Source organism: Puma concolor, chromosome A2, assembly GCF_028749965.1.
Source record: "Puma concolor isolate L17-30 chromosome A2, mPumCon1.1.hap2, whole genome shotgun sequence".
NCBI lineage: Eukaryota > Metazoa > Chordata > Mammalia > Carnivora > Felidae > Puma > Puma concolor.
In genome coordinates, this window is record NC_141668.1 from 7171104 (window position 1) to 7193393 (window position 22290).

At 55.8% G+C, this 22290-nt stretch overlaps 1 protein-coding gene across 7 annotated transcripts; it reads right to left on the bottom strand.

Moving 5' to 3' along the window:
• Positions 1–985: 985 nt before the first annotated feature.
• Positions 986–21340, bottom strand: ZNF775 (zinc finger protein 775). 7 transcript variants are annotated; one of them, XM_086687145.1, is made up of 5 exons: positions 21195–21340; positions 20890–20904; positions 20746–20817; positions 5567–5601; positions 986–3291 (listed from the first exon to the last, which is right to left on the bottom strand). In XM_086687145.1, exons 1-5 carry the CDS (start codon positions 21323–21325, stop codon positions 1727–1729), a joined length of 1818 nt encoding a protein of 605 aa, XP_086543271.1. In that variant the 5' UTR covers positions 21326–21340; the 3' UTR covers positions 986–1726. The 7 variants fall into 7 exon arrangements, with proteins under 7 accessions (XP_086543271.1, XP_086543227.1, XP_086543258.1 ...); XM_086687101.1 differs by lacking the exons at positions 5567–5601; positions 20746–20817; positions 20890–20904 and adding exons at positions 6311–6389; positions 10349–10412; XM_086687132.1 differs by lacking the exons at positions 20746–20817; positions 20890–20904 and adding an exon at positions 10349–10412 and having other exon boundaries at positions 21195–21241.
• Positions 21341–22290: the final 950 nt, after the last annotated feature.

Genomic DNA, 22290 nt, shown 5'->3' on the forward strand with positions numbered 1-22290 from the left:
CTGCTGTCCTTCCTGACAGCAGCCTTCTAATGCAGGAACGGTACTCCGGGACGCCTTCCTGGAGGAGGTGGGCTTTGCTGGAGTTGGCCTCAGGATTTTCTGAGTGGCAAAGTGGAAGAAGCAGATGACTCCCGAACTTTCCCCGTGTTTCAAGTAGGTGTTGCTGAGATCCCGGGCCCTTGGCCTCCCTGAGCAGGGCAGCCTGGGACAGGAATTGCAGGAGGGGGCAGGCATTACAAGGGAGGTAGGGCAGCGCCTAGCGCCTAGAAGAACCCTGCTGGGCTGAGAGCCCAACTCTCACATCCGTGCCAACAACCGGGCCCAGCTCGCCCAGGGGGAGATTCCACACAGCAGCGTTCACAATGGAAGACCTGGACCAGTTGGGCAGCCCGGCTGAGCGCTGACCGTTACTGGTGCCCCCGTTAACCCAAGTAAACCCCGTCGCCTCCACAGGTCTTCCCATGATGCTACAATAATCAGAGCTCCTGCCGGGTGAGGGGATATTCAACAGGACCTGACAACGTGGTGGCCGGAAGCCGGGCTAAATCCGGCAGCCCCTGGAAAGCGGGTAGCAGTTCCTCGAGTTCAGAGAAACCGGCGGGCCCCTGGGACACAGGCAGGCACGGTCCGTCCTCCTAAAGAATGCTAGGGTCCCCTCTTTTTCCTCCCACCTCCCAGCTCTCCAGCCCTAGCGCCCCAACACCCACCCTCCCCTCCAGAGGCCCAGCCTGCAGCCCCGCATCCTTGTTTTGGAAGGGACCCCTGGGGACCAGAAGTAGAGGAGGGCGTGTGGGAAGATACCAAATGGCTTGGAGAGGGCAGGAGAGTACTGCCCCCCCACCCCCAGCCAGAACCAGGCATGGGGAGCTGCTACGCTCAAGGCCGAGCTCCCTGTCCCGGTCCTGGGGGCAAATGGATGCCTCAGAGCACACACAGACCTAGAGTTCCGAAAGGGCAGCTTACAAAGGACAGTGAGACCACGTGAGACAGTCCATCCTTCATGTTTTTCTCTTCTGCAACACTGACATTGAGAAAGATCCAAGTCAGTGACGGCCACTGGGAGCGCCACACGAGGGCTTCTTTTCCTGCTGTGGGCCCCTCCCCAAGCTACTGAACCTCAGCTGCCACCCACCCCTGTCGTGCCAGTCCGGCCACCACACCCACACCAGTCCCAACGTCCAGCCCGCTGTGGCAGCACCCTGGGCTTTGGGGCACTCAGAGTTGAGAAGGACCGCAGAGCCGTTCAGTCCTTCCAAACATATGCACTGAATGGCCATTAAGTGCCAGGCACTGCCCTTGACATTGGGGCTGTGCTTGACCCTCCTCAGCCGCGACTGCTTGGCTTCTGTCCTTGCTATACCAGCGCGTCTGTTAAAACTGCCCGCACTAGACTGGCCTCTGGCCGTCCGGCAGCCTGCATGGGACAATCAGTCCAGCCCCGGGCCATTCCCCACCTCCCCTCCCACCTCCGAGGGACAGACGGACACATCCGGCCTCCTGAGTGAGGAATGCTTCGTCTCACGTCCTCCCTGAGCCCACACTGGGACCTCTACCTGCCCCCTTTGGGATGCTACTGGAATTCTGTTCTCTAGCCTTCGGAGCCTGGAGGAAATCGCCTTTTGACGGGGTTTACCCCCTGGGGTCGTAGGAGCCACCATTCCTGGCCACGCGCACCCCCACAGACCTCCCCTCCCGCCCCCACGAGTCCGCTTGGGTCCGAGGCGCACTAAAGCGCCTGGTCCTTGGCGCTGGGGGCGGGCGCCATGGCCCCCCGGTGCACGCGCTGGTGCTTGAGCAGGTGCTGCTTCTGGCTGAAGCCGCGGCCGCACGCGGCGCACAGGTAGGGCCGCTCGCCCGTGTGGTTGCGCCGGTGCCGCGTCAGGTTGGGCTTCTGGCTGAAGCGGCGGCCGCACTCCGGGCACGGGTAGGGCCGCTCGCCCGTGTGGATGCGCTGGTGGATGGTGAGCGCCGACCACCACGAGAAGCTCTTGCCGCACTCGTTGCAGATGAACTGGCGGGGCTCGCCCGGCCCGGCCAGGCCCGCCCGCGCCCGGCCCCACAGCGCGCCGCCCGGGCCCCGGGCCGCCTGGGGGCCGCGCGGCGGCGCCGTCAGCCCCGGGGGCGCCTCGGCCTGCGGCTCGCTGCGCACGGCGGGCCCGGGGCGCGGCGGCGCGGCGGCGGGGACGGCGTGCGCGCGCCGGTGGGCGCGCAGGGCCGCGCGGCTGGGGCAGCTCTGGCCGCAGCTGGGGCAGCGCGCCGCCTGGGCGCCGGGCAGGTGCGTGCGCTGGTGCTTGAGCAGGTGCTGCTTCTGGCGGAAGCTGCGGCCGCAGTGCAGGCAGGGGTGCGGCCGCTCGCCGGTGTGGTTGCGCAGGTGCCGCGTCAGGTTGGGCTTCTGGCTGAAGCGGCGGCCGCACTCGGGGCACGGGTAGGGCCGCTCGCCCGTGTGGATGCGCTGGTGGATGTTCAGGGACGACCACCACGTGAAGCTCTTGCCGCACTCGTTGCAGATGAACTGGCGCTGCTCGCCCGGCCCCGCGGCGGCGACTGCGGCCCGGGCCCCCGCCTGGCGCCACCAGCCCTGGCAGAGCCCCAGCCAGGCCCACTCGGGGCGGCCCCGCGGCGGCCCGGGCCGCAGGCGACAGCCCCTGCGGGCGGCGGCGGCGGCGTCCCGCAGCAACTCCTGCAGCCCCGCGCGGGCGCCCAGGCGGTCCCGGGCGTGCGCGCGCTGGTGGATGCGGAGGCCCACCTGGTGGCGGAAGCAGCGCGCGCACTCGGGGCACGAGTGGGTGGCGGGCCGCGCGTGGGTCTTCTGGTGCTTGAGCAGGTGCTGCTTCTGGCTAAAGCGCCTCGCGCACTCGGGGCAGCAGAAGGGCCGCTCGCCCGTGTGGTGGCGCTGGTGGCGCGCCAGGTTGGGCTTCTGGCTGAAGCTCTTGCCGCACTTGCCGCACAGGTACGGCTTCTCCCCGGTGTGGGTGCGCTGGTGGATCTTCAGGGACGACCACCAGCTGAACCTCTTCCCGCAGTCCAGGCACACGAAGTGACCCTCGCCGGCAGAGAGAGCCCGGCCCGCCAGCCCCCCGGCCTGCTCAGGGGGAGGGGCCCATCTTGGACCCCCAGGCTCCTCCTGTCCCCCCAGGGCCCGAGGCTTCCCCACGGTCTGGAAAGGCGGGAGGCCCCGATGCTGCTGGAAAATGTTTTCCTTATCCTTCTCAGAGAGCACGGCCTGCGGCATCAGCGTCTGCAGCAGCCACTCGGGCTTCTCTTGCTTGATCTTCATCACCGGCCCATCTCCTGCCGGGGACAGAGAGAGAGTGGACGCGGAGGGTCACTCACTGCTCGGGGGGTGGAGGCAAAGAAGTGCCAGGAAGGCAGAGCAAAGGCAACGGGGCAGGAAGGAGTGGAGAAGGCAGCTTTTAGGAAGAAGTAAGGGGGTATAAAGAAGAGAGCAGGGACGGTAGAAAGGCAGTAAGATGAAGGCAGGTCGGGGTGTGGGGAAGGGCAAGGAAGAAAAGGACAAGAAAGGAAGAGAGGCCGATGCCCTGCCTTCTCTGCCCTGAGGCCCTGAGATGCAGGGAAGGTTAAAGAAACCAAGCCAGTGACCCCTCCCACCAAGCAGAAAACGGCCAAGCTTCCAAAGCATCTCATTCTTTTTTTTTTTTTTTTTTAATGTTTATTTTTATTTTGAGAAAGACAGAGACAGAGAGTGCAAACAGGGGAGGGGCAGTGAGAGGGGGAGAGAGAGAATCCCAGGCAGGCTCCGCACTGTCGCCGTCAGCCCAGAGCCCAGTGTGGGCTCAGTCTCACGAACCATGAGATCATGACCCGAGCTGAAATCAAGAGTCGGACCCTCAACCGACCCGGCCACCGGCATCTCATTCTTTTTCTAATAAGATCCGTGTGCCGGGAGCTTGCAAAGTGAGCGCACGCCCGGCCCCTCAGTGTTTGGGGGGCCTAAGCTCCACTCCACTGCCAGGCTCTCCAAGGCAGCCGCCCTGGTGCCTGAGCACCTCACCTTCTTGGACCTTGGCTGTTCGGGAACTTCACCCTGTCTCCAACAAAACAAGAACAAGAAAGTAGGCCAGAAAGGTCTAAGCACCCAGAATAGGTGCTGCGCCGTCCTGACTAAACCCGGGCTGCTTTACTCCCCACGCAGCGCTGTGCGCTCAGGTCTACAGGGTGTGTGTCCCCTGCTTGTGGACATAAGCCGTGATGGAAAAGGTCTGCTACAGACACTAAATACAGACTGTGTGATTCCACTTAGATGAAATTCAAGAGCTGGCAAAACTAATCAGTGAGTTAGAAGTCAGGATAACGGCCCGCCTATGGACAGTGTTGTGACTGGAAGGGGGCCTGAGGGGCCTTCCGGTGGCCTGGCAGCGTTCTCTTTGTCAATCTGGGTGCTGGCTTCATGAACATGTTCACTTTATAAGAATTTATAGAACTTGTGATCTGTGCCTTTTGCTGTGTTATACCTCAACAAAAAGTTTACATTCAATAAAAAGCAGGTGAAATTGGGGCGCCTGGGTGGCTCAGTTGGTGAAGCGTCCAACTTTCGCTCAGGTCATGATCTCTCAGTTCGTGAGTTCGAGCCCCACATCGGGCTCTCTGCTGTCAGCACAGAGCCGGCTTCAGATCCGCTGTCCCCCTCTCTCTCTGCCCCTGCCTCTCTCTTTCTCTCTCTGTAAAATAAACTGAAAAAAAAAAGTAGATGAAATAAAACAGTTGTGAACAAAAAAAGAGAAACTCTAAATAAGTTCCAATATAAAAAAAAAAAAAAACCAATAAAGTAAACCCAAGGAAGTAGGAAGTAGGGATTAATAAAGATAAAAGCAGAGATTATAGGATAAAGGGAACATAGAGATATAAAAAGGAGTCTGAAAATCCTAATGTATAAATGTTGTATCAATTTGAAAAATCTATATAAAAAGGATGATTCTGTGAGACGATATAAATTAACAAAACTAACTCAAGAGGAACTAAAAAAAAAAAGAAAATGCTAAAAGATACAAAAAAGACAGCTAACATTCTACCTCGAAAATGGGTAACAGTCCTCTTAATGATAAAAACAGGTTCTACTAAAACTTCCAGGGAAGGTTTATCCGCAGCATGCATAAACTGTGACAGTGACTAGGAAGGGGAGGGAGCCCCCAGGCTAGCATGGTCCAGTGTCTATAAGACGAGGGCAGAGCAGGCAGGAAACTATAGGTTTAGCATTTGAAAGTAGACACCAAAAACGAACAAAGCAAAAATACTAGCGGAGCAAGTTGACCTGGGATCTTCCCCAGGAAAGCAAAGATGGTTCAACATAGTTCATGACATTGACATTTTAAACGTGAAGAACTTTCTACAATCTCAATACGTAAAAAATGTCCTATGATAAAATTCAACATCATTTCTGGAGGGAGAGAAGGAAGAAGGGCTGGAGGGAGGAGGCTCTTAGCAAACTAGGAATATGAGGAAACTTCCTTAGGTTGACAAAGAAGCTGCACTGGAGGCTGCAGCAAATGTTATAACCAAAGGCAAGAGATCAGAAACCCATTCGAGTGACGAACAAGGTGATGCTCACCGTCACTGCCACTCTTCAACATTGTCCTTGCGGAACTAGCCAAAGCATAAGGGGAAAAAGAAAAACATATATAAATATTGGAAAGGAAAAGTGTCATTGGCTGATAATTATTCACCTAGGATGTGCAAAAGAATCTGACAAAATATTAGAAATAACAGGGTCGGCATGATTGCCCGATACAAAAACATACAAAAATTCCTTTTTAAAAATGGCAATAAAAGCTATGAAATAACTGGGAATATACCTGATACACATGCAAAGCTTATATAAAGCAGGGGCGCCTGGGCGGCTCAGTCGGTTAAGCGTCCAACTCATGATTTCGGCTCAGGTCATGATCTCATGGTTCATGAGTTCGAGCCCCACGTTGGGTTCTGTACTGACGACTCTCTTGGGAAGCCGCCTGCTTGGGGTTCTCTCTCTCCCATCTCTCTCTGCCCCTACCCCACTTGCGCACGCACACACATTCTCTCAAAAAAATAAACTTAAAACAACCCTTATATAAAGCAAACTATTAAACGTTATTGGAGGGATAAAGAAAAGGTAACGAAAAGGACAGAAACATCATATTCCTAGACGAGGAGGAAGGAAGCTCTTCACTCCAAAACATGTTTAAATTCGGTGTCATCCTGGTGAAGCAAATTACAAAATTTCTGATGTGCATAAATCATCCAGGAGATGCTAAAAATGAGCCAGGAAGAATCTGGCTTCTGCACCACTGAAAGCTAAAATACTACCCCTGCATACCTATTCGAACGGCCCAAATCCAGAACACCGCCAACACCGAATGCCGGCCAGGATGTGGAGCCCCGGGAACTGTCACCCGCTGCTGGAGGCAATGCAGAATGGTGCAGCCACTTTGGAAGACAGTTTGGCGGAAGGAGACCTACGCTCACCATACGGTACAGCAACCGCTCCCCCAGGTCTACACCCAAAGTAGGTGAAAACCTCTGTCCACACAGAAACTTGCACCCAGATGTGGATCGCACACGCAAACCGCACAGGACAAGTGCACGCGTGGCTGTGCCGGGGGCATGAACTGATTCAGACCTTTTGGAGAACAATTGGGCAACGCTTATTACAATTATAAATGTATCTGACCTTCCACTTCCTCCACCCAGCAGTTTCTACTCTGGGTGTTCAGCCTAATGAATGCTTCCGTGTGAGTGGACAGAGGAATGTCTGAAAATATTCACTGCAGCGCTATTCTTAACCAGTACTGATTCCCCATCAATAATACTGAAACAAAATTATCACTCCCTTCACAGTATGGAATAGTATGCAGCAATTTAAAAGAATACAAAGGCAGGGGCGCCCGGGGGGGCTCAGTCAGTTAAAGGTCAGGGTCTTGACTTCACCTTAGGTCATGATCTCAGGGTTCTTGAGTTCAAGTCCCCCGTTGGGCTCTGCGCTGCCAGCCCGGAGCCTGCGTGGGATTCTCTCTCCCTGTCTCTCTGCCCCTCCCCTGCTGGTGCGTGCTCTCTCTCTCTCTCTCTCTTAAAATAAATAAATAAACTTTGAAAGAATAAAAAAAAAATAAATGAATACAAAAGAGCAGTATAGGGTGGCATAAAGACTTCTGAAACACTTTAAGGAAAAAACAAAAAACACAGATCGCAAAATGGTATCGTCTGACCCAATTTATGAAAAATAAAACTATGGACGTACATATGCACAGTCCAGGATGATTCACGACAGTGGTCACCCTGTAGACAACGTGGACAATATAAAGGCTAGACAGAAGAGGTCAAAGGGGACCCTTGCTTTTCCTGCATTGTTCGATTTCTTTTTATGTTTATTCATTTGAGAGAGAGAGACAGAGAGAGAGCACATGTGCACCAGCAGGCGAGGGTCGGAGACAGACAGAGACAGAGAGACAATTCCAAGCAGGCTCTGCAAGGTCAGCACAGAGCCGGACACAGGGCTCCATGCCACCAACGGTGAGATCATGACCTGAGCTGAAACCAAGAGTCAGATGCTCAACCGACTGGGCCACCCAGGCAGTCCTCTGCACTGTTTGAATTTTTATGAGGATACTCAGTTTAATTTTCAAACCTTTCAAACATTTTAAGAAATAAAAAGAAAACCTCCCCTAGAATCTGGCAGCGTTTGGTTCTCGGGCCAGAGAGTTCCGCCCTGCTCCACAGCCTTGCTGCCCGTCACAAGGACTCGAAAGAGGATACGGTGACCGCGGGGATGAACGTGGGAGTCACAGAAAGTACCTGTGAGGGGCCAGTTTTCCTCCTGGCAAAATGACCTTGTGAGGCCTCCGCAGGTGCTCAGTTGTGAGAAATCATAATTTGAAAATGAAAGTGGTGACTTCAATCGCACATTGGCAGGAAGTGAATACCCAATTGTAAGGAGTTTACTTGATTATAAGAGGGTTTCCTTAGATGCACTGAAGTGTTGGGCGGCTGAAGTATTTTACGGGGCGGCTAGGGGTCCAAATTGGGTGGGTAGTGAATCCAAAATATACTCACGTGGCAGGATCCCAATTAATGCCCCAGAGCCCCACAAAAGCCACTGCCTTACTCTCATTAAACCTGACCTTGACGTTCATCATGCTGCCTGATGGCTGGGAAGGTTCACCCTCTCCAGCCAAAAAGAAGACCCCGGACTGAGAGCCCAGAGAACGTTCCTGCCCACGGCTGCGGGGCCCAGAGAAGACACAAGTGCCCGGGTTGTGCATGTGCAGACCCCGTGAAGTGCACGCACTGGGACTTCTCCCTCAGGGCTCAGGTATTAATGTAAGGAAGACAGGCCTTGGCCTCTACCTGTGGAAGGATCCCTAAAACAAAGGTTCTGCTCCTCAGTGATCATAAAAAGGTTAATTTTTTTTTTTAATTCTAAGCAGTTCAGATAAAATAAAAAGGTGCTCTATGGGGAGCTCTTACTCCCCAGAGTTTCTGGGGTGATGAAAATGTTCTGGAGACGGACGGTGGGAGATGCTCGCACAACAATGTGAATGGACTTAATACCACTGCACCCACTGTATGCTTAAAAATAGTGAAAATGGTGACTTTCACGTTACGTATGTTTCACCACGATAAAATAAATAGAACTTAAAAGGTGCTTAAAAGAGGTAAGCTCTTGGGGCACAGGGGTGGCCCAGTCGGTTGAGCATCCAACTCTCGATTTGGGCTCAGGTCACAATCTCACTGTCGTGAGGTCGAGACCTGCATCGGGCTCCATGGTTAGTGGAGATTCTCTCTCCCTTTCTCTCTCTCTCTCTCTCTCTCTCTCTCTCTCTCCCCTCCTCCTCCTCCTCTGCCTGCTCTCTCTAGTTCAAAACAAAAACAAAAAAAAGTAAGCTCTTAATTATCTGGAAACTTTGGCCAGCCAGGAAGAGTCCTCCCTAAGCCTGGCCAGCAGGCGGCGGAAGCCTGTGGAAGGCCCAGAGCTGCAAGGATGTGACTGCAGCCCAAGACGCCCCCCAGTCCCCTGGTGCCTCTGTCCTCAGGGGTCAAAGCCAGTGTTCTTCCGCCTCTTTCCTAAGACCCCAGGGTACCCCAGAAGCTGCCACAGGTCGGGGAGAGGGCCCTGGCAGACCCTACCTCTCATGCCTGAATTAGGATTCTCCTTACGAGTTTACCCGGGAAAAGGTTCCTTCTGCTAAAATGTTTGGAACCATGTCCTTGGTTTTCCTATAATTATGGTAATGTCAGCATCACTCACACACACACACACACACACACACACACACACACACACACACACACACCCTGAGGACTCAACCTTCAAAGTGACAGGGCAGCGGTGGGTGGCAATGCTCACCGAAGTCTGTGTCAGGACGACCCAGCCCCAGAATGTGTGGTGTCCATGCATCATACCAGCCCCTTGGAACTGGAGGCTTCCTTCCTGTAGTACCCTACCGGCTGATTTCTGTCCCCATCTTAGGTTCATCGCGACGTTTATCCTGGGAGGGTTGGGGCTCTGGAGGGGAGGGGAGGGGAGGTAAAGGAAACTGAGTCACTGAGCCTAGGGGCAGCATTCCTAGGAATGGGCCCTACCCTCCTCCCAGGACCAGAGCCATTCTGCAAAAGGGTGGCTATACTCTCCCCAGGGCCTGCGAGGAGGCTGGGGATGCTGGGGGGTCGGGGGGTGGGGGGGTCTTCCGCTGAAAGCACAGGACTTCCCACTCACAGGAGCACCTGCTTGAGAGACACCAAAACTGATGGCCTATTTCCTCCCATCGGACCGTGAACTCTGAGTGACCCCAGGAAGCCTCAATGGACCAAACTGCACTTGGTGATGGAAAACCAACAGGGACCGTCCCACCCGGAGTGCTGGTTTTCAGAGTTAGATCCGCACGCCTGCCGCGCACTCCCTGTGCCACATTCAGCAAGCACCTCGCTCGCCCTCGGGCATGGCTTCCTACGCGGGTGTGCACACGTCCCCTTGCCTGGTGAGTCACAGCGGACTTTGTCATTGTATGAGCTCCATAGTCTGTCTTCTTTCCATTTTTTTTTTAATGTTTATTTATTTTTCAGAGAGAGAGGCAGAGAGGGGAGGAACAGAGGATCTGAAGCAGGCTACAAGCAGACAGCTGGATGCGGGGCTTGAACTCACAAACCAGGAGATGGTGACCCGAGCTGAAGTCGGACACTTAACCGACCGAGCCACCCAGGCGCCCCTTCTTTCCATTCTTTGACATGACCTTCCACATCCTGGTCCCGCCATGCAGTTCTACAGGGAGGGCAGCAGCACGCGCTCAGCGGCAGGGCAGGGGGGCGACCTGGAAGAGGAGGCCGCTGTTGGCTCCCACCCCTCCCTGTGCTCCCTTACCTGTGCTCGCACCAGCCAGGCCACCCTCCATCCACGGAGGCCTCCGGGGCACCCGCTCTGCCGTCTGTGGGGGAGAAGGGGGCAAAGGAAGGACAGCTGGCCATCAGGACAAGGACCGAATGGGGCCCCCCGTCCTCCTGCCACCTCACAGAACATGTTCCCTCTTTATTAAGAGCTCCTCTGTCCATGACCTCAGTTGAAAGCGCAGGGCTTTTATAAGCTGCACACTTACCTGCTAGGCAGGAATTATTCTCATTTTATGAGGAGGAAACTGAGGCCAGGGAGGGCCACTGACATGCCCCGAGTCACAGGGAACAGTGGCGCCGGTGAGGCCCCATGTCTTCTGACTCCCAGACCAGAGCCTCACGCCCACGGGCTCAATACCGGCAGGGGAGGGTGTGAGAGACACCACCCCAGGAAACTCAGCCGAGTCCAGAGACCTTCCTGAGTGGTTGTGAAGACACCCTGGAAGGCAGAATTGACCCTCCCAAATCACCGGCCCCTCTGCTGTCCCCTTCCACCCCTATTCCACGTGAAATCACACACAGGCCATATGGGGTGCTGGTTAGAGTTCACCAATCTGGGGCTCGTCTCTTTTCCTTTATTTATTTTGAGAGAGAGAGAGAGAAAGAGTGCACGTGCGTCAGTAGGGGAGAATCAGAGAGAGAGAGAGAGGGCAAGGGAGAATCCCAAGCAGGCTCCACGCTGTCAGCACGGAGCCTGACTTGGGGCTCAAACTCACAAACCGTGAGATCGTGACCTGAGCCTAAATCAAGAGTCAGAGGCTCAACAGGCTGAGCCAACCAGGCGCCCCTCCCCCGCCTTTTCTTTCTTTAATGCTCAAAGCTGTGGACACACCCTGACCGGCTCACTGTCAGGGACACGTCGCGCTGCTGGGGGGCCCCAGGCTTTACACCTCACATGCTGCCCGTCTGCCCGGGAGGCTCTACCCCAGAGCCCCGCGCCGCCTTTCAGGTCTCTGCCTAAACGTCTTCAGAGTGGTCTCCCCAGGCTACCGTGTACAAAGTCACAGCCCTAACTCCACTCCACGTTCCTCCGTGACTTTCCACCACCTGACGTGGTATGTATGTGCCTGCCATCCCCCGCCACGGAGAGCTCAGGACCGTTTTGTGCTCACTGCTGAATCTGGGTCCGGGAGGGAGCCCCCGTCCAGTGGGCACTTCGGGTGCAGAGGCTGCCCTGTACTCGGTACTCGGTGCCGCAGCCTGGGAGCTTCTGCACGGTTCCCTGGCCTGCCCCTCCTAGGGACGGGGATCTTGTTTCACACACCCGTACCCGCTCAGAGCCCAGGCTCGCAAAGGCCCGAGTGAGGACCTGGGGCGTCTGCCCCCCGCAGCCCAGATGTTCGGCTCCCCCCCCCACCCCCCGCCACCTGCCGCTACAGAGGGGCTTCTCCAGGTCACAGTCAGAGCTTCCTTCCCGCGGCTCGGCCACCTCACGAAAAGCCGTGTCCTGCTCTTCACCTCAGCCCTCGAGAAGCCCCATCCCAAGGGCGTCCCCCTCCCCTCTCCCAGGTCCCCTTCCAACAGCCACTCCCAGACAGGGATCCAGGCTGGGAACCTGGGCCCTGCCCAGAGAGGTGGGGGCAGGGGCAAAGGGCAAAAATGAATTTAAAAAATAGGTAAATCGGGGCACCTGGGTGGCTCAGTCGGTTAAGCGTCTGACCCTCTCAGATCACGATCTCACGGTTCGTGGGTTCGAGCCCCAAGTCGGGCTCTGTGCTGACAGCTTGGAGCCTGGAGCCTGTTTCGGATTCTGTGTGTGTGTCTCTCTCTCTGCCCCTCCCCCACTCACGCTCTGTCTCTGTCTCTCAAAAATGAATACATGTTAAAAAAAAAAAAACTTTTTTAAATAGGTAAATAATTTTCCCTGGGGCAAAAAGGGAAAGAGGCCCCTCCCTTTTCTTTTACAGCATTTACTTGAGAACAGTTGTCATTCTGAGTTTTTCTCTGCCCCTTAGAGATGCACGCAAATCTTTTTAAAAGCTACCACAAGCCTCTTGCCAGCTTTGCAGCCCAGGCCTCTTTCCCAAAGCCCTGGGAGCCACCTCTCCGATATGTAAACATCAAGGAAGATGGTGACCCTGGGTCCCGCTGCCTCCCCGCCACCCCCACACACACACACACACCCAGGGAGGAAGGGTGGGAGCCTGACTTCTGCGGGCCCCTGGCTCCAAGCTGCAAACCCACCTCCTGCCATAAAGATAGGAGCCGTGCATTTTTCCTTTGCATGAAGGCAATTAGCAAACACAGGTGGCTACCCCAATCACCGGGTGAATTCAGGATGAACTACGGGTGACAAATGGTACCATCGAGGAAGTGCTCTTGCCCGAAGACTAGTTACACTTTATCTTGAGCGTGTGTGTGCACGCACACACACACACACACGTGCGCGCACGCATCTGCTGGGCTGTGTAACAGGGTGAGATCTCTTTCTGTTTTCCTGATCTCTTAGCAGATTGCCTGTGATGTGCAGCTCTTTCTGGTTTAATGCTTATTCAGTCGGAAAAAAAAAAAAAAACTGTTCTCTTTCTCTCCTCCTTTTGTGGGAGCTTTTCTGACTTGGCAGGAGATTTTGTTTTTAATTCTATTTCCCCAACAGGGGTCTGCCGTGCACTCCTATCGTGGTTTCCTACAGACACTAAAACATGCTGGTGGTGCAGAGAAAAAGCGGGCGTCAAAGACGGGAGGAGAAGGCCCACCGGGAGGACCCTGATGGATGCTGAGGCACCTGCCCTCACGCCCCCTCTTCCCTCCGGGGTTCCTGTGTGTCCCAGCCTTGGGAAGCCTCTCACCCGCTGGAGATACAATGGCCCCCTAAAGAGGTTCAGAGGGCTGACAAAGGAGGAGGCTACCTCAGTTCGGGGAAAACTCAGAGGGGCCAGAGCCCCCGGGGCCACAATTCAAGGTGAGGACAGAGCTTAGGACCCGGCCTCATTCACAAAAGCCATACACAACACCCTTGAGCCCGATTAGATCAGTGCTCCTTGATCCATTCTGTCTTCCAAGGAATATTAGGACCTAAAAATCACCTCAGGTGGCAGAAAGGCTTCAATTCTTGGTAGATAATTCACAGCGAGCCATAGAGCAGCCCCTCACGTGTCCCAGGGTACTTCTTTCTGCCCCGGCCACACTAGGGCTCAGGGTGTGGTCCGAGTCAGCAGAGTGGGATCAGAGGGAAGGGGACCCGAGGAGACAGGGGACAGGGGAGGCACAGAGGACAGCAATGGGGGGCAGGCCCCCAGGTATTGAGGGCCCATCTCCAACTGGGTGTTCAGGTGGGATGTGTCTGGAAAACAGACCAGCAGGTGTCCTGCAGGTAAAACCCTGAGGAGGCCAAACGGTGGAAAGTCTCCACATGTGGCCACGTCTCTGCAGGTCTGTCTGCCAGGCCACCCTGAGCTGTGCCCTTTCTAAGCTTTTCTCTTCTGCCTCCGCCCTGCTATACTGCTCTGCCTGCCCCTTCCTACCCACCACTCCCCCACCCTCCCTGACACACGGCTCACCTGACCTGGCCTGGAGTGCAGCCTGCCCAGAAAACAGAAGGAAACGAGGCTGACCCGCCACCCCCACCAGTGCCCACACTGAGTCCCTGAAGGCTGCTCGCCTGGCCTGTCGTGCAGGGCCCTCACCCCAGTCTCCAAGGACCTCCCCCCTCCCTGCTCAGCAAGTTCTGTGGATCTGGGGACAAACCCCTGGTCACCTCCCCCTTCCCAGCACCTGGCTCTGGGCCCAGCCCTCCCCACACTGGGTCAGGCTGCAGTTGGGATGACAGCCCCCCAAAGAGAGGCCTCCAGGGTTGGAGGGGGGGCAGCTGCATGACAAGGCCAGACCACACAAAGCGGGGATTGTGCCCTGCAGCAGGTGGTGAGGTTTGGGGGCAGGGGAAGGTAACAAAGGGGCTTTGCTCTCAGCAGAAACGTGGGGGCAGGGAGGGGAGAGGACAGCAGCTGGGGTGAAGAGAAAGGCCACAGATGTGAGGGGCAGCACAGGGACATGGCCACGTCTCCCCGCATGCTCCCAACCTCAGCCCCTGGAGCTTTTTCCAGCAGCCAAGCACAGCCTTCTTCACAGATCAGGCCTCAGGCAGGAAGAACCGAATGGCACCTCCCGTGTCCTTTGTCACTGGTGGCGTGGGGATTGGCCACGTGCCAGGAGCGGAGGCTTGGAGGGGGTGGCATCTCCCCAAATCCTGGCCGAAGGCCCAGCTCCCAGGCCCTTCTCAGCCGTGAGCTCCCCCCAGGGCCACGCCCAGCTCCTCACCACCCACCACTGCTCCCCCAATAATCCCCGCCCCCCCAGAAACCGCTCTTCCCAAAGTGCCCCCTTCTCATCAAGCTGACCCCCTCTGCCACACCAGCAAGACTGCCACGCTTCCCAAATCCTCCGCTTCCATTAACCCCATCTTTCCCACCCCTCAGCTGGCCTGATCCCACCCGCTCCGCAGTGGATGGCCCACCCGCCCAGCCTCCCACCCTGGCCGCCACATGCTCTCATCCGCCTGGCCCGCTCCCAGCTTTATCTCCTCGGGTCCTGTTTCCCCGGTGGGCAGGCACCACTTCTCATCTCCTTGCCCCGACCCACCGTGCTGGCTCACACAGGTCACATGCCCAGGGAACGGGACTCCAGACTGTGGCTCAGGACAGCATTTGCAAGGGGGTGGCCCGGCGGGCACAGGCTCCAGCCAGCCCCCGCTTTGGGCAGATGCTCTCAGAATGTCCCCTGGGAACGGAGGTTCTGCCTCTCCTAACCTCGTCTATTGAGGGGAGTGCGGGACTTCCCTGAGATCTTGACATTGATCTGGCTGTGGAAAGAACGGGTGGTCAGCCAAGACTCCACTACGGCCAGGGAGACAGCCAGTACCTACTGAGCACTTAGCCGGCGTCGCCCATTTCAGCCCTCACAACCAATTTCGGCTCAGGAGCCACGGCTCCAAGAAGTTAAGTCATTTGCTCAAGGCCACCCAGTTAGTAGGTACCAGAGCCAGAGGGGTCAGCCTGCCCCAGCCAGAGTTCTTTCTCCTGGACCACGCTGCCTCCTGGGAGAAAGTGCAGGACTTAACCAAACCTTAAACTTCCAATCCCTCATTTTCAGGAGTCTGGCTTCTGTACCCACGTGTGGTTATTCAGATTTACATAAATTCAAGTTTAAATTCAGTTTTTCAATCACACTGGCCACATTTCAAGTGCTCCAAGGCCTCACGGCGCTCGAGCTACCGTATGGGCAGCAGAGGACATCCCCGTGTTCACAAAGCTCTGCTGGGTGGCACTGCGCTGGACTGTAAGCTCTGGGCTTGCCCTGCCCAGTCCCTGATATGCTCGATTTATAGGCACACCTCATTTCATTGCGCTGTTTTCTTACACTTCACGGATACTGCATTTTTTTTGTTTTTTTTTTTACAAACCGAAGGTTTGCGGCAAATCTGCACTGAGCAAGTCTATTGGCACAACGTTTTGCAACAGTATTTGCTCACTTTGTGTCTCTGCGTCACATTTCGGTAATTCTTACAATATCTCAAGCGTTTCCATTATTGTTGTATTTTTTTATGGCAATCTGTGATCAGTGATACAACCTGCTGAAAGCTGAGGTGATGGTTAGCATTTTTTAGCAATGAAGTTATTTTTTAATTAAGGCGTGTACATTGTTGTTTTAGACATAACATATATATAATGCTACTGCACAGGTAACAGACTACTATTTAGTGTGAACATAACTTTGGTATGCACTGAGAAACCAAAAAATTCACTTGATTCGCTTTATCCCAGTATTTGCATTACTGCAGTGGTCTGGGAATGAACTTGTAATGTCTCTGAGGTATGCCTGTATACTGAATGAATGAATGAATGAATGAATGAAGAAAACAAATGAAGGAGTGAAGAGAGGGCTCCTCTGGCCCCAGTCCTTGGTCACTAATGACCACAATCTCAGGACAAGTTGATGATGTTTTTTGCCTGGGAATCCAATTTCAGTCAATATCAGTGGATGTTTTCATCTACCATACAGCAATCACAGGCATCCGAGAAGAAGCTGATATAAACACTAAATGTACACACAAACACATCCAGAAACCACCGTATCTAACATCTAACACAGCTGTGTAAACAAAAGTCCAAAGGTGCACAAATACAATACAGAGACTCTCATCCCTGAGACCACAGTTGCAAAACTACATGCAAAGTACGATGAAACTGAGGTGTTTAGAAACCCAGAGATACACCTGCAGACCCACAGAGACCAGCGTGCGCCAGGGCGAACCACATAAGCAGGGCACGGCGTGCTCGTGAAAGTGGAAATGTGGATCTTTGCAGGACACGAGTATCCTCGCACGTTCACGATCCTCCCAACTGCCCACTGCTTGAGAGTCTCAGGGAGACGGTAGCATGATGGAGGACCGCCACCTGTTAGGTCACCTGCACTGGAGGAAGGGACAGGATGAGGTCAGCCAGGCTGTCGCTGGCTGGGGAGAAGTCGGATCCACCCAGGAAGCCACAGATGGGAGCACTGGGGTCTGCTCAGCAAGCCCAGAGCAGCAAAAGCCCCCTCCCAGGGCCAGTCCTGCAGGAGGTCTAGCCCAAGAGGAAGCAGCAAACCCTTCCCCTGCGACCCTGAGCCCCACAGGGCTGGCCCCTCGGCCGGGTCTGCTCCCAAAGCCTGCCCCTCTTCTCAGGACCCGGTCTCTCACATCGGGCCCATGTCACGCCCAGACTGGGGATCAGGGCCCTGAGTCCTAAGCCACCTGTCCTTGGTAAGCCACTTTGCCTCTCGGCCTCGGGTTCCTAAGGTGAAGGTGACTGAAAGGCCTACTCCCCAGGTTTGTCTCGAGCACCGAATGAGACAAAGCTGCAGGAACACTACATAAGCTTCCCGAAGCCTACACGCCAGCGGTCTCTCTCTCTCTCTCTCTTCCATTCCCAGGGACTGAGAACAACCCACTGCCCACTCCCTCAGCCCTCTCCAAAGGGCCACTGCCGCTCACTCTTCCTAAACCTTTACTCCTCCAGCTACTTCAGAATCTTCAGAGGCCTCCGATGCCCACTCAGTCACCCCCAACCCTGCTCACCAGCGTGAGCGGGCCTGGCGGGAGGAAGAGGGTGTGCCCGGATTTTACTGTCGGGACTACCTCAAGGCCGCACACAGCTCCATGTATGGCAGCTCACTGGACCCTCAGCGGCCCTGGGGGAGGAGAGGCTCCTGTGGGCCGGGTGCGGGTGCCTAACAGGGTAGGGGCGGAGGTGGCCCTGTGGGCAGTGGTAAGGAAGGCAGGGCTGGGAGCTGGGGTTGCTAAGTGCCAAGTAGGAGGACTGGACTAGAAGCCTTGGATGCTTCTGCTGGTCTGAGGCTCAAAGCTTCAGCTCTGTTGTGGGCAGGGTGTCGGTGGAGCCTGTCTCCCGGGACCTGTTCCAAAGCCACTGGGCCCTCCCCCAAGGCCAGTCGTACAAATGCCACTCCTGTACAAGGCCTGCACCCTGGGGTTGTGTCCCGGCTGGCCTCTGGATAGTCAGCTCTCTCCAGGTTTCAGGCCCCTGAATACCAGACCTCCCACCTTCCTCTCATCCAGAGTTTATGACCAAGGAGGACACACAAAACAGTGGATTTAAAATCTTATCAGAAACACAGCCCAACTGCTCTCAGGGCCCCAGGACACCTGCTTCCTACCTTACATGGCCCCAGGGCCCATAGACAGACAAGCAGGCCCAGAGGTCCCAGCTCAGACCTGGGAGGTGTCTCCTCCACCACCTAGAGGCCCACCTCCATCCCACACCCCGACGTGAGCATGCTCAACATCCTTCTGTGACTCCCACAGGACTCCCCAGCCCCTCCTGGGCCTCCACTCCGTCTTCCTCAGATCTCACTCAGCCCCGGGTCTGGTGCGGGTGCCCCACGCACCTTCTTCCAACCCCCGCCCCTTCTCCTACTTCTACTCCAGCATCTTCAGACCTAGTCTCCCAAACACAGGGTCCTCAGTCCTAGAAGAGGGGTCAGAGGTGGGGAGCAAGGGGAAAGGGCGGGCCACGATGCCACAGAAATTATTAAATGGTTATCTGGAAAACAAGAACACCTGTTCCTGTGTATAGAACTGTTGAATCAAGCAAGGAGGAAAAACAGTGTGAAAGACTCTGAAGAACGTTCACAAAGTGCAAGACAAATTATTTTTAGGTCACTGCATTGCCTTCACCCCCTCCCTGCCTTCCACATTGTAAGAACTGCACCTGAGGGTTGCCCTGGTAAGAACAGCCCCGTTCAGTGACTTCAGGTTCCTTCTGGCAGCATTCCCAGGGAACCAGGTCCATAGACAGCCCAGGCAGCTGCCTTATCCTCTCATGCCTGCCCACCTCCCCAAGGTCCAGGATTTCACCCCAGGCCAGTCTGAGGGCCCTCCTTCCAGGACCTCTGCCCCCACCTGCCCAACATTGGCACCTTTGCAGGGACTGCCCCACCCCCGCCTCCCTGCCCCCGTGCCTGTCCCTCACCTGTGGCATTCACAGCCCCAGTCTCTGTCCACCCATCTCCCTTTAGAGGAGATCCCTCAGCCCCAAGTCCAAGACTCAGGAGGCTGCCAGGGCCTGGGGACCCCCGTCACCCGATCTGAAGGCAAGGGATGAAACTGACTGCTAACAACACTTTGAACAGACGTCACGATTCCATTTATAAACACCTTTCCGCACCCCCTGCTTCCTTCAAAAGAGCTTGGAAAGGGCAAAGAGTGCCACCCCACTTGTCAGATGAAGAAAGCAAAGCCCTGAGGTGACATCCCTTGCCTCAAAGAGTTAGACCTAAGGTCTCCTTCTGCACACCCCAACCACACTCTCCCCTCCCAGCCACCCCTGGGCTAGGAAATCTTGGATTCCTCGGCTTAACCCTCACTAGGGGGCAGGTGCATGGGTCAGACCACCTCCATGAAGTTCTGCACTTTGTCCCGGGTAGCCCTTGTCTCTCCAGCGGGGACAAAGGGTCTTCATCAGGCCTCCCAATACCACGGCCACTTGTCACTACCACAAAGTGCAACGGTCCCAATGCATCAGTCACTAAGTTGTGTTAATGCTATTTTTAGTGCCTGCAAGATCCTACTGCCCCAACTCAGTCAGGTCTCCCTTTTCTTGCCCAAAGACTGTAGCTTTATAGTTTTATAGCTTCTCTTGCCCCTCCAATCCATTCAGCACCCAGAACTCAAAAACTTTACCTAAAATTACAGTGAGGACAGGTTACTACTTTGCTTAAAATATTCCAGTGGGTCCCCACCACTTGCAGGTTCAGCTAAAAATGTCTTGGCAACACCATTTAGAGCCTGGCCTCTGCTCACCTCTCCTCACTGCCTCCCAGCTCCCTATTGTCCCAACATGTGACTCCCTGACCTTGTAGCATCTTGGCTCGCCCATGACCAGTCTTGGAACACTCTTGCCCAGCACTTCTCTGCCCAGCCTAGATCAGGGATCACTTGGACTTAGAAGCCTTTCAGGGTATGCCACCCTCAGTTAGGGGCCCTTCTGTTTGACCTGTGCACCTGCCCAACCCAATATCATGTACATGGAATAATAATTCGTCTGGGGGCACCTGGGTGGCTCAGTCAGTTAAGCAACCGACTCTTGGTTTCAGCTGAGGTCATGATCTCACACTTCATGGGTTCTAGCCTTGAGTCGGGCTCCCGCTTGGGATTCATTCTCCCTCTCTCTCTCCCCCTCCTCTGCTCTCACTCTCTGTCAAAATAAATAAACATTAAAAAGCATAATAATAATTCGTCTGTCTCCACAACAAGACTATAAAGATCTCATCATGGAGTATTTCTCTCTCCCCAACATCCAGCCCAAGGCCCCACGTGTTGTAAACCATGAATGAAAATTCTAATAAAGAAACATTTACAATACAGAAATTTAAGTCCAAAACAGATTAGAAGCACTGAATCATGGAACTTTAGAGTTGAAAGGAGACTCTACCCTCTAATCTGTTCATTTTACAGATGAACAAGGACCCAAAAAGAACAGCTAATTAGGGGAGGCTGGACATCAGGCAGCCTCAAGCTCTTGGGCTCTGACCACACCCAACCCCAGGTCTGGCTGACGAGGACACACTCCAGGCTCCCTCCCACCCAGAGGACTGGAGGAGGCAGCATCTCTGTATCCATCCTCCACCTTTACAGGGGAAGAAGCCCCCAGCTCCTACCTCCACCCCCACTGAGGTCTTGGCTCCGGTGCCCATTTTCCTGGAATGGAGCCTCCCCAACACACACACACACACACACACACACACACACACACACGCGCGCGCGCGCGCGCGCGCGCGCGCACACACACACACGCACGCACTCTGTGGTGCTTCCCTCTTATTGTTCGCACTCCCAGTGTTTATGCCCACTCATTTACTCATTTATTAAGCACCTACTCTGTGTCACTCTGCGGCGAGCACTGGGGTTCCTGCCCTCCAGAAGCTCGGTCTTTCGCACAGCTGACACAGCTCCCAAGCATCCGGGCAGCGCCTGGGCAGAACGTCCCCGGAGGGACTAGGGATCAGTCCCCCGCTCACCACCCTGTCCCTCCCGCTCTCACGCCCCCCCCCCCCCCCCCCGCTCTCTGCCCCAGCCTGCAGCCCCTTCCACGCACGACCCGGGCCCCTTTCCCCAGGGGCTGTGTGGGGGTGGGGAAAGTTCGGGGCCGCGGCGTCAGGGGCTCAGGGGACCCCGAGACCCCCGAGGCCGCCTCCAGCCCGAGGCTGGGTGGTGGCAGCGCGGGAGGAGCGGGCCGGGCGCTGGCCCCACAGCACGGTCCGTCCCTCCGCACGCCCCTCCCGCCCGGATTCGGAGGGACTCGGAGGGAGGAGACGGGAATAAATACCTTGACTTTGTGGTTAAGGTTAACGGGAACTGCCACCCCGGGGCGACTTGGGCACTGGGCTCCCCGGCCCCGCCAGTCCCGGGACAGGCGGGGCGGGCACCTGCTCTTGATTGGTTAATGGGCCTGGCCATCCCCAGGGCCGTCCCCCCATCTGATTGGCTGAGCGGCTCAGATGACCAGCTCCGCCCTATCGGAGAAGCCCGCGGGGCGGCCCCTTTGTTCTCCTGAGCCAATAGCCCGCGTGGGCGGGCTGACCTCGGTGCCCGCGGGGCCTCCCGGGGCCCCGCGCAACGTTAACGCTTTGGCCGCCGGCTCCGGACTTGAGTCCAGGGCTCGGAAGGGAAGGGAACGGGGGCGAGCCCGGGTGCTGATGACCGGGCGGCGCCGCGGCACCCTGGTGCTCCCCTCGCCGTGTTCTCCCTCCGGGTCCAGCCCCGAGGACGCGCTCTCAGATCGACCCGGTCGTTCCGCAACTATCCGTCCGACTCAGGGACGCGCCCGCACCGCTCTTGGTGCCGGGATCCGGGGGAACGAGACGTACAAACCCCACTCTGACGCTCCCACTCGAGTGTGCGTGTGACATGGTGGTGGCACTTGGCACTACGGTACACCAAGTCTTAGGGTGAGAAGCAGTACTTGTCTCGCGCGACCCGAGAGAAATCGCCCTCCGCACCCCGCGAGGTCCCAGGCACGTCGTGGGCGCGTGATGGACGATCCTGGGGTCTCTGCGAGAGACGGAGACATCATTAAATCCAACCCCCTCGCTTTCTCGTCAAGAAACAGCGGTCTGAAGAGGTCACGTTCTTAGGTCGAGTGCCACTGCTGATTTTTAGAGGCAGGGTCCAGACGACCAAGGAGGATCTTCTGTTCCTGGGGATCTTCAGGAAAGAGAATTTTCATTTCTACCCACACTAATTGGAAGCCAAGGTTCCTTTGTACCAGTGAGATTCCTGACAGTGCTGCCTCAAGCCAGCTAGGTCAACTCCCACCGGCAGGATGCTCTCTGGAGCTGCCTAGAAACTGCCTTTGAGACACGAGGTTGTTAAAAACATAAGCTGGCCGCTCTCTCTCCGAGACTTCCTACAAATCTACCGTT

Bases quoted from the DNA above. Each gene is read 5' to 3' on its own strand.
- ZNF775 (XM_086687101.1), bottom strand. From the start codon at position 21,325: ATGGCCAGGCCCATTAACCAATCAAGAGCAGGTGCCCGCCCCGCCTGT. The intron at 10,413-21,194 runs GTATTTATTCCC...TCTCCCCCACAG, and splicing joins ACCTTAACCACAAAGTCAAG to ACGGCAGAGCGGGTGCCCCG. The intron at 6,390-10,348 runs GTAAGGGAGCAC...TGCCTCCAGCAG, and splicing joins CCTGGCTGGTGCGAGCACAG to CGGGTGACAGTTCCCGGGGC.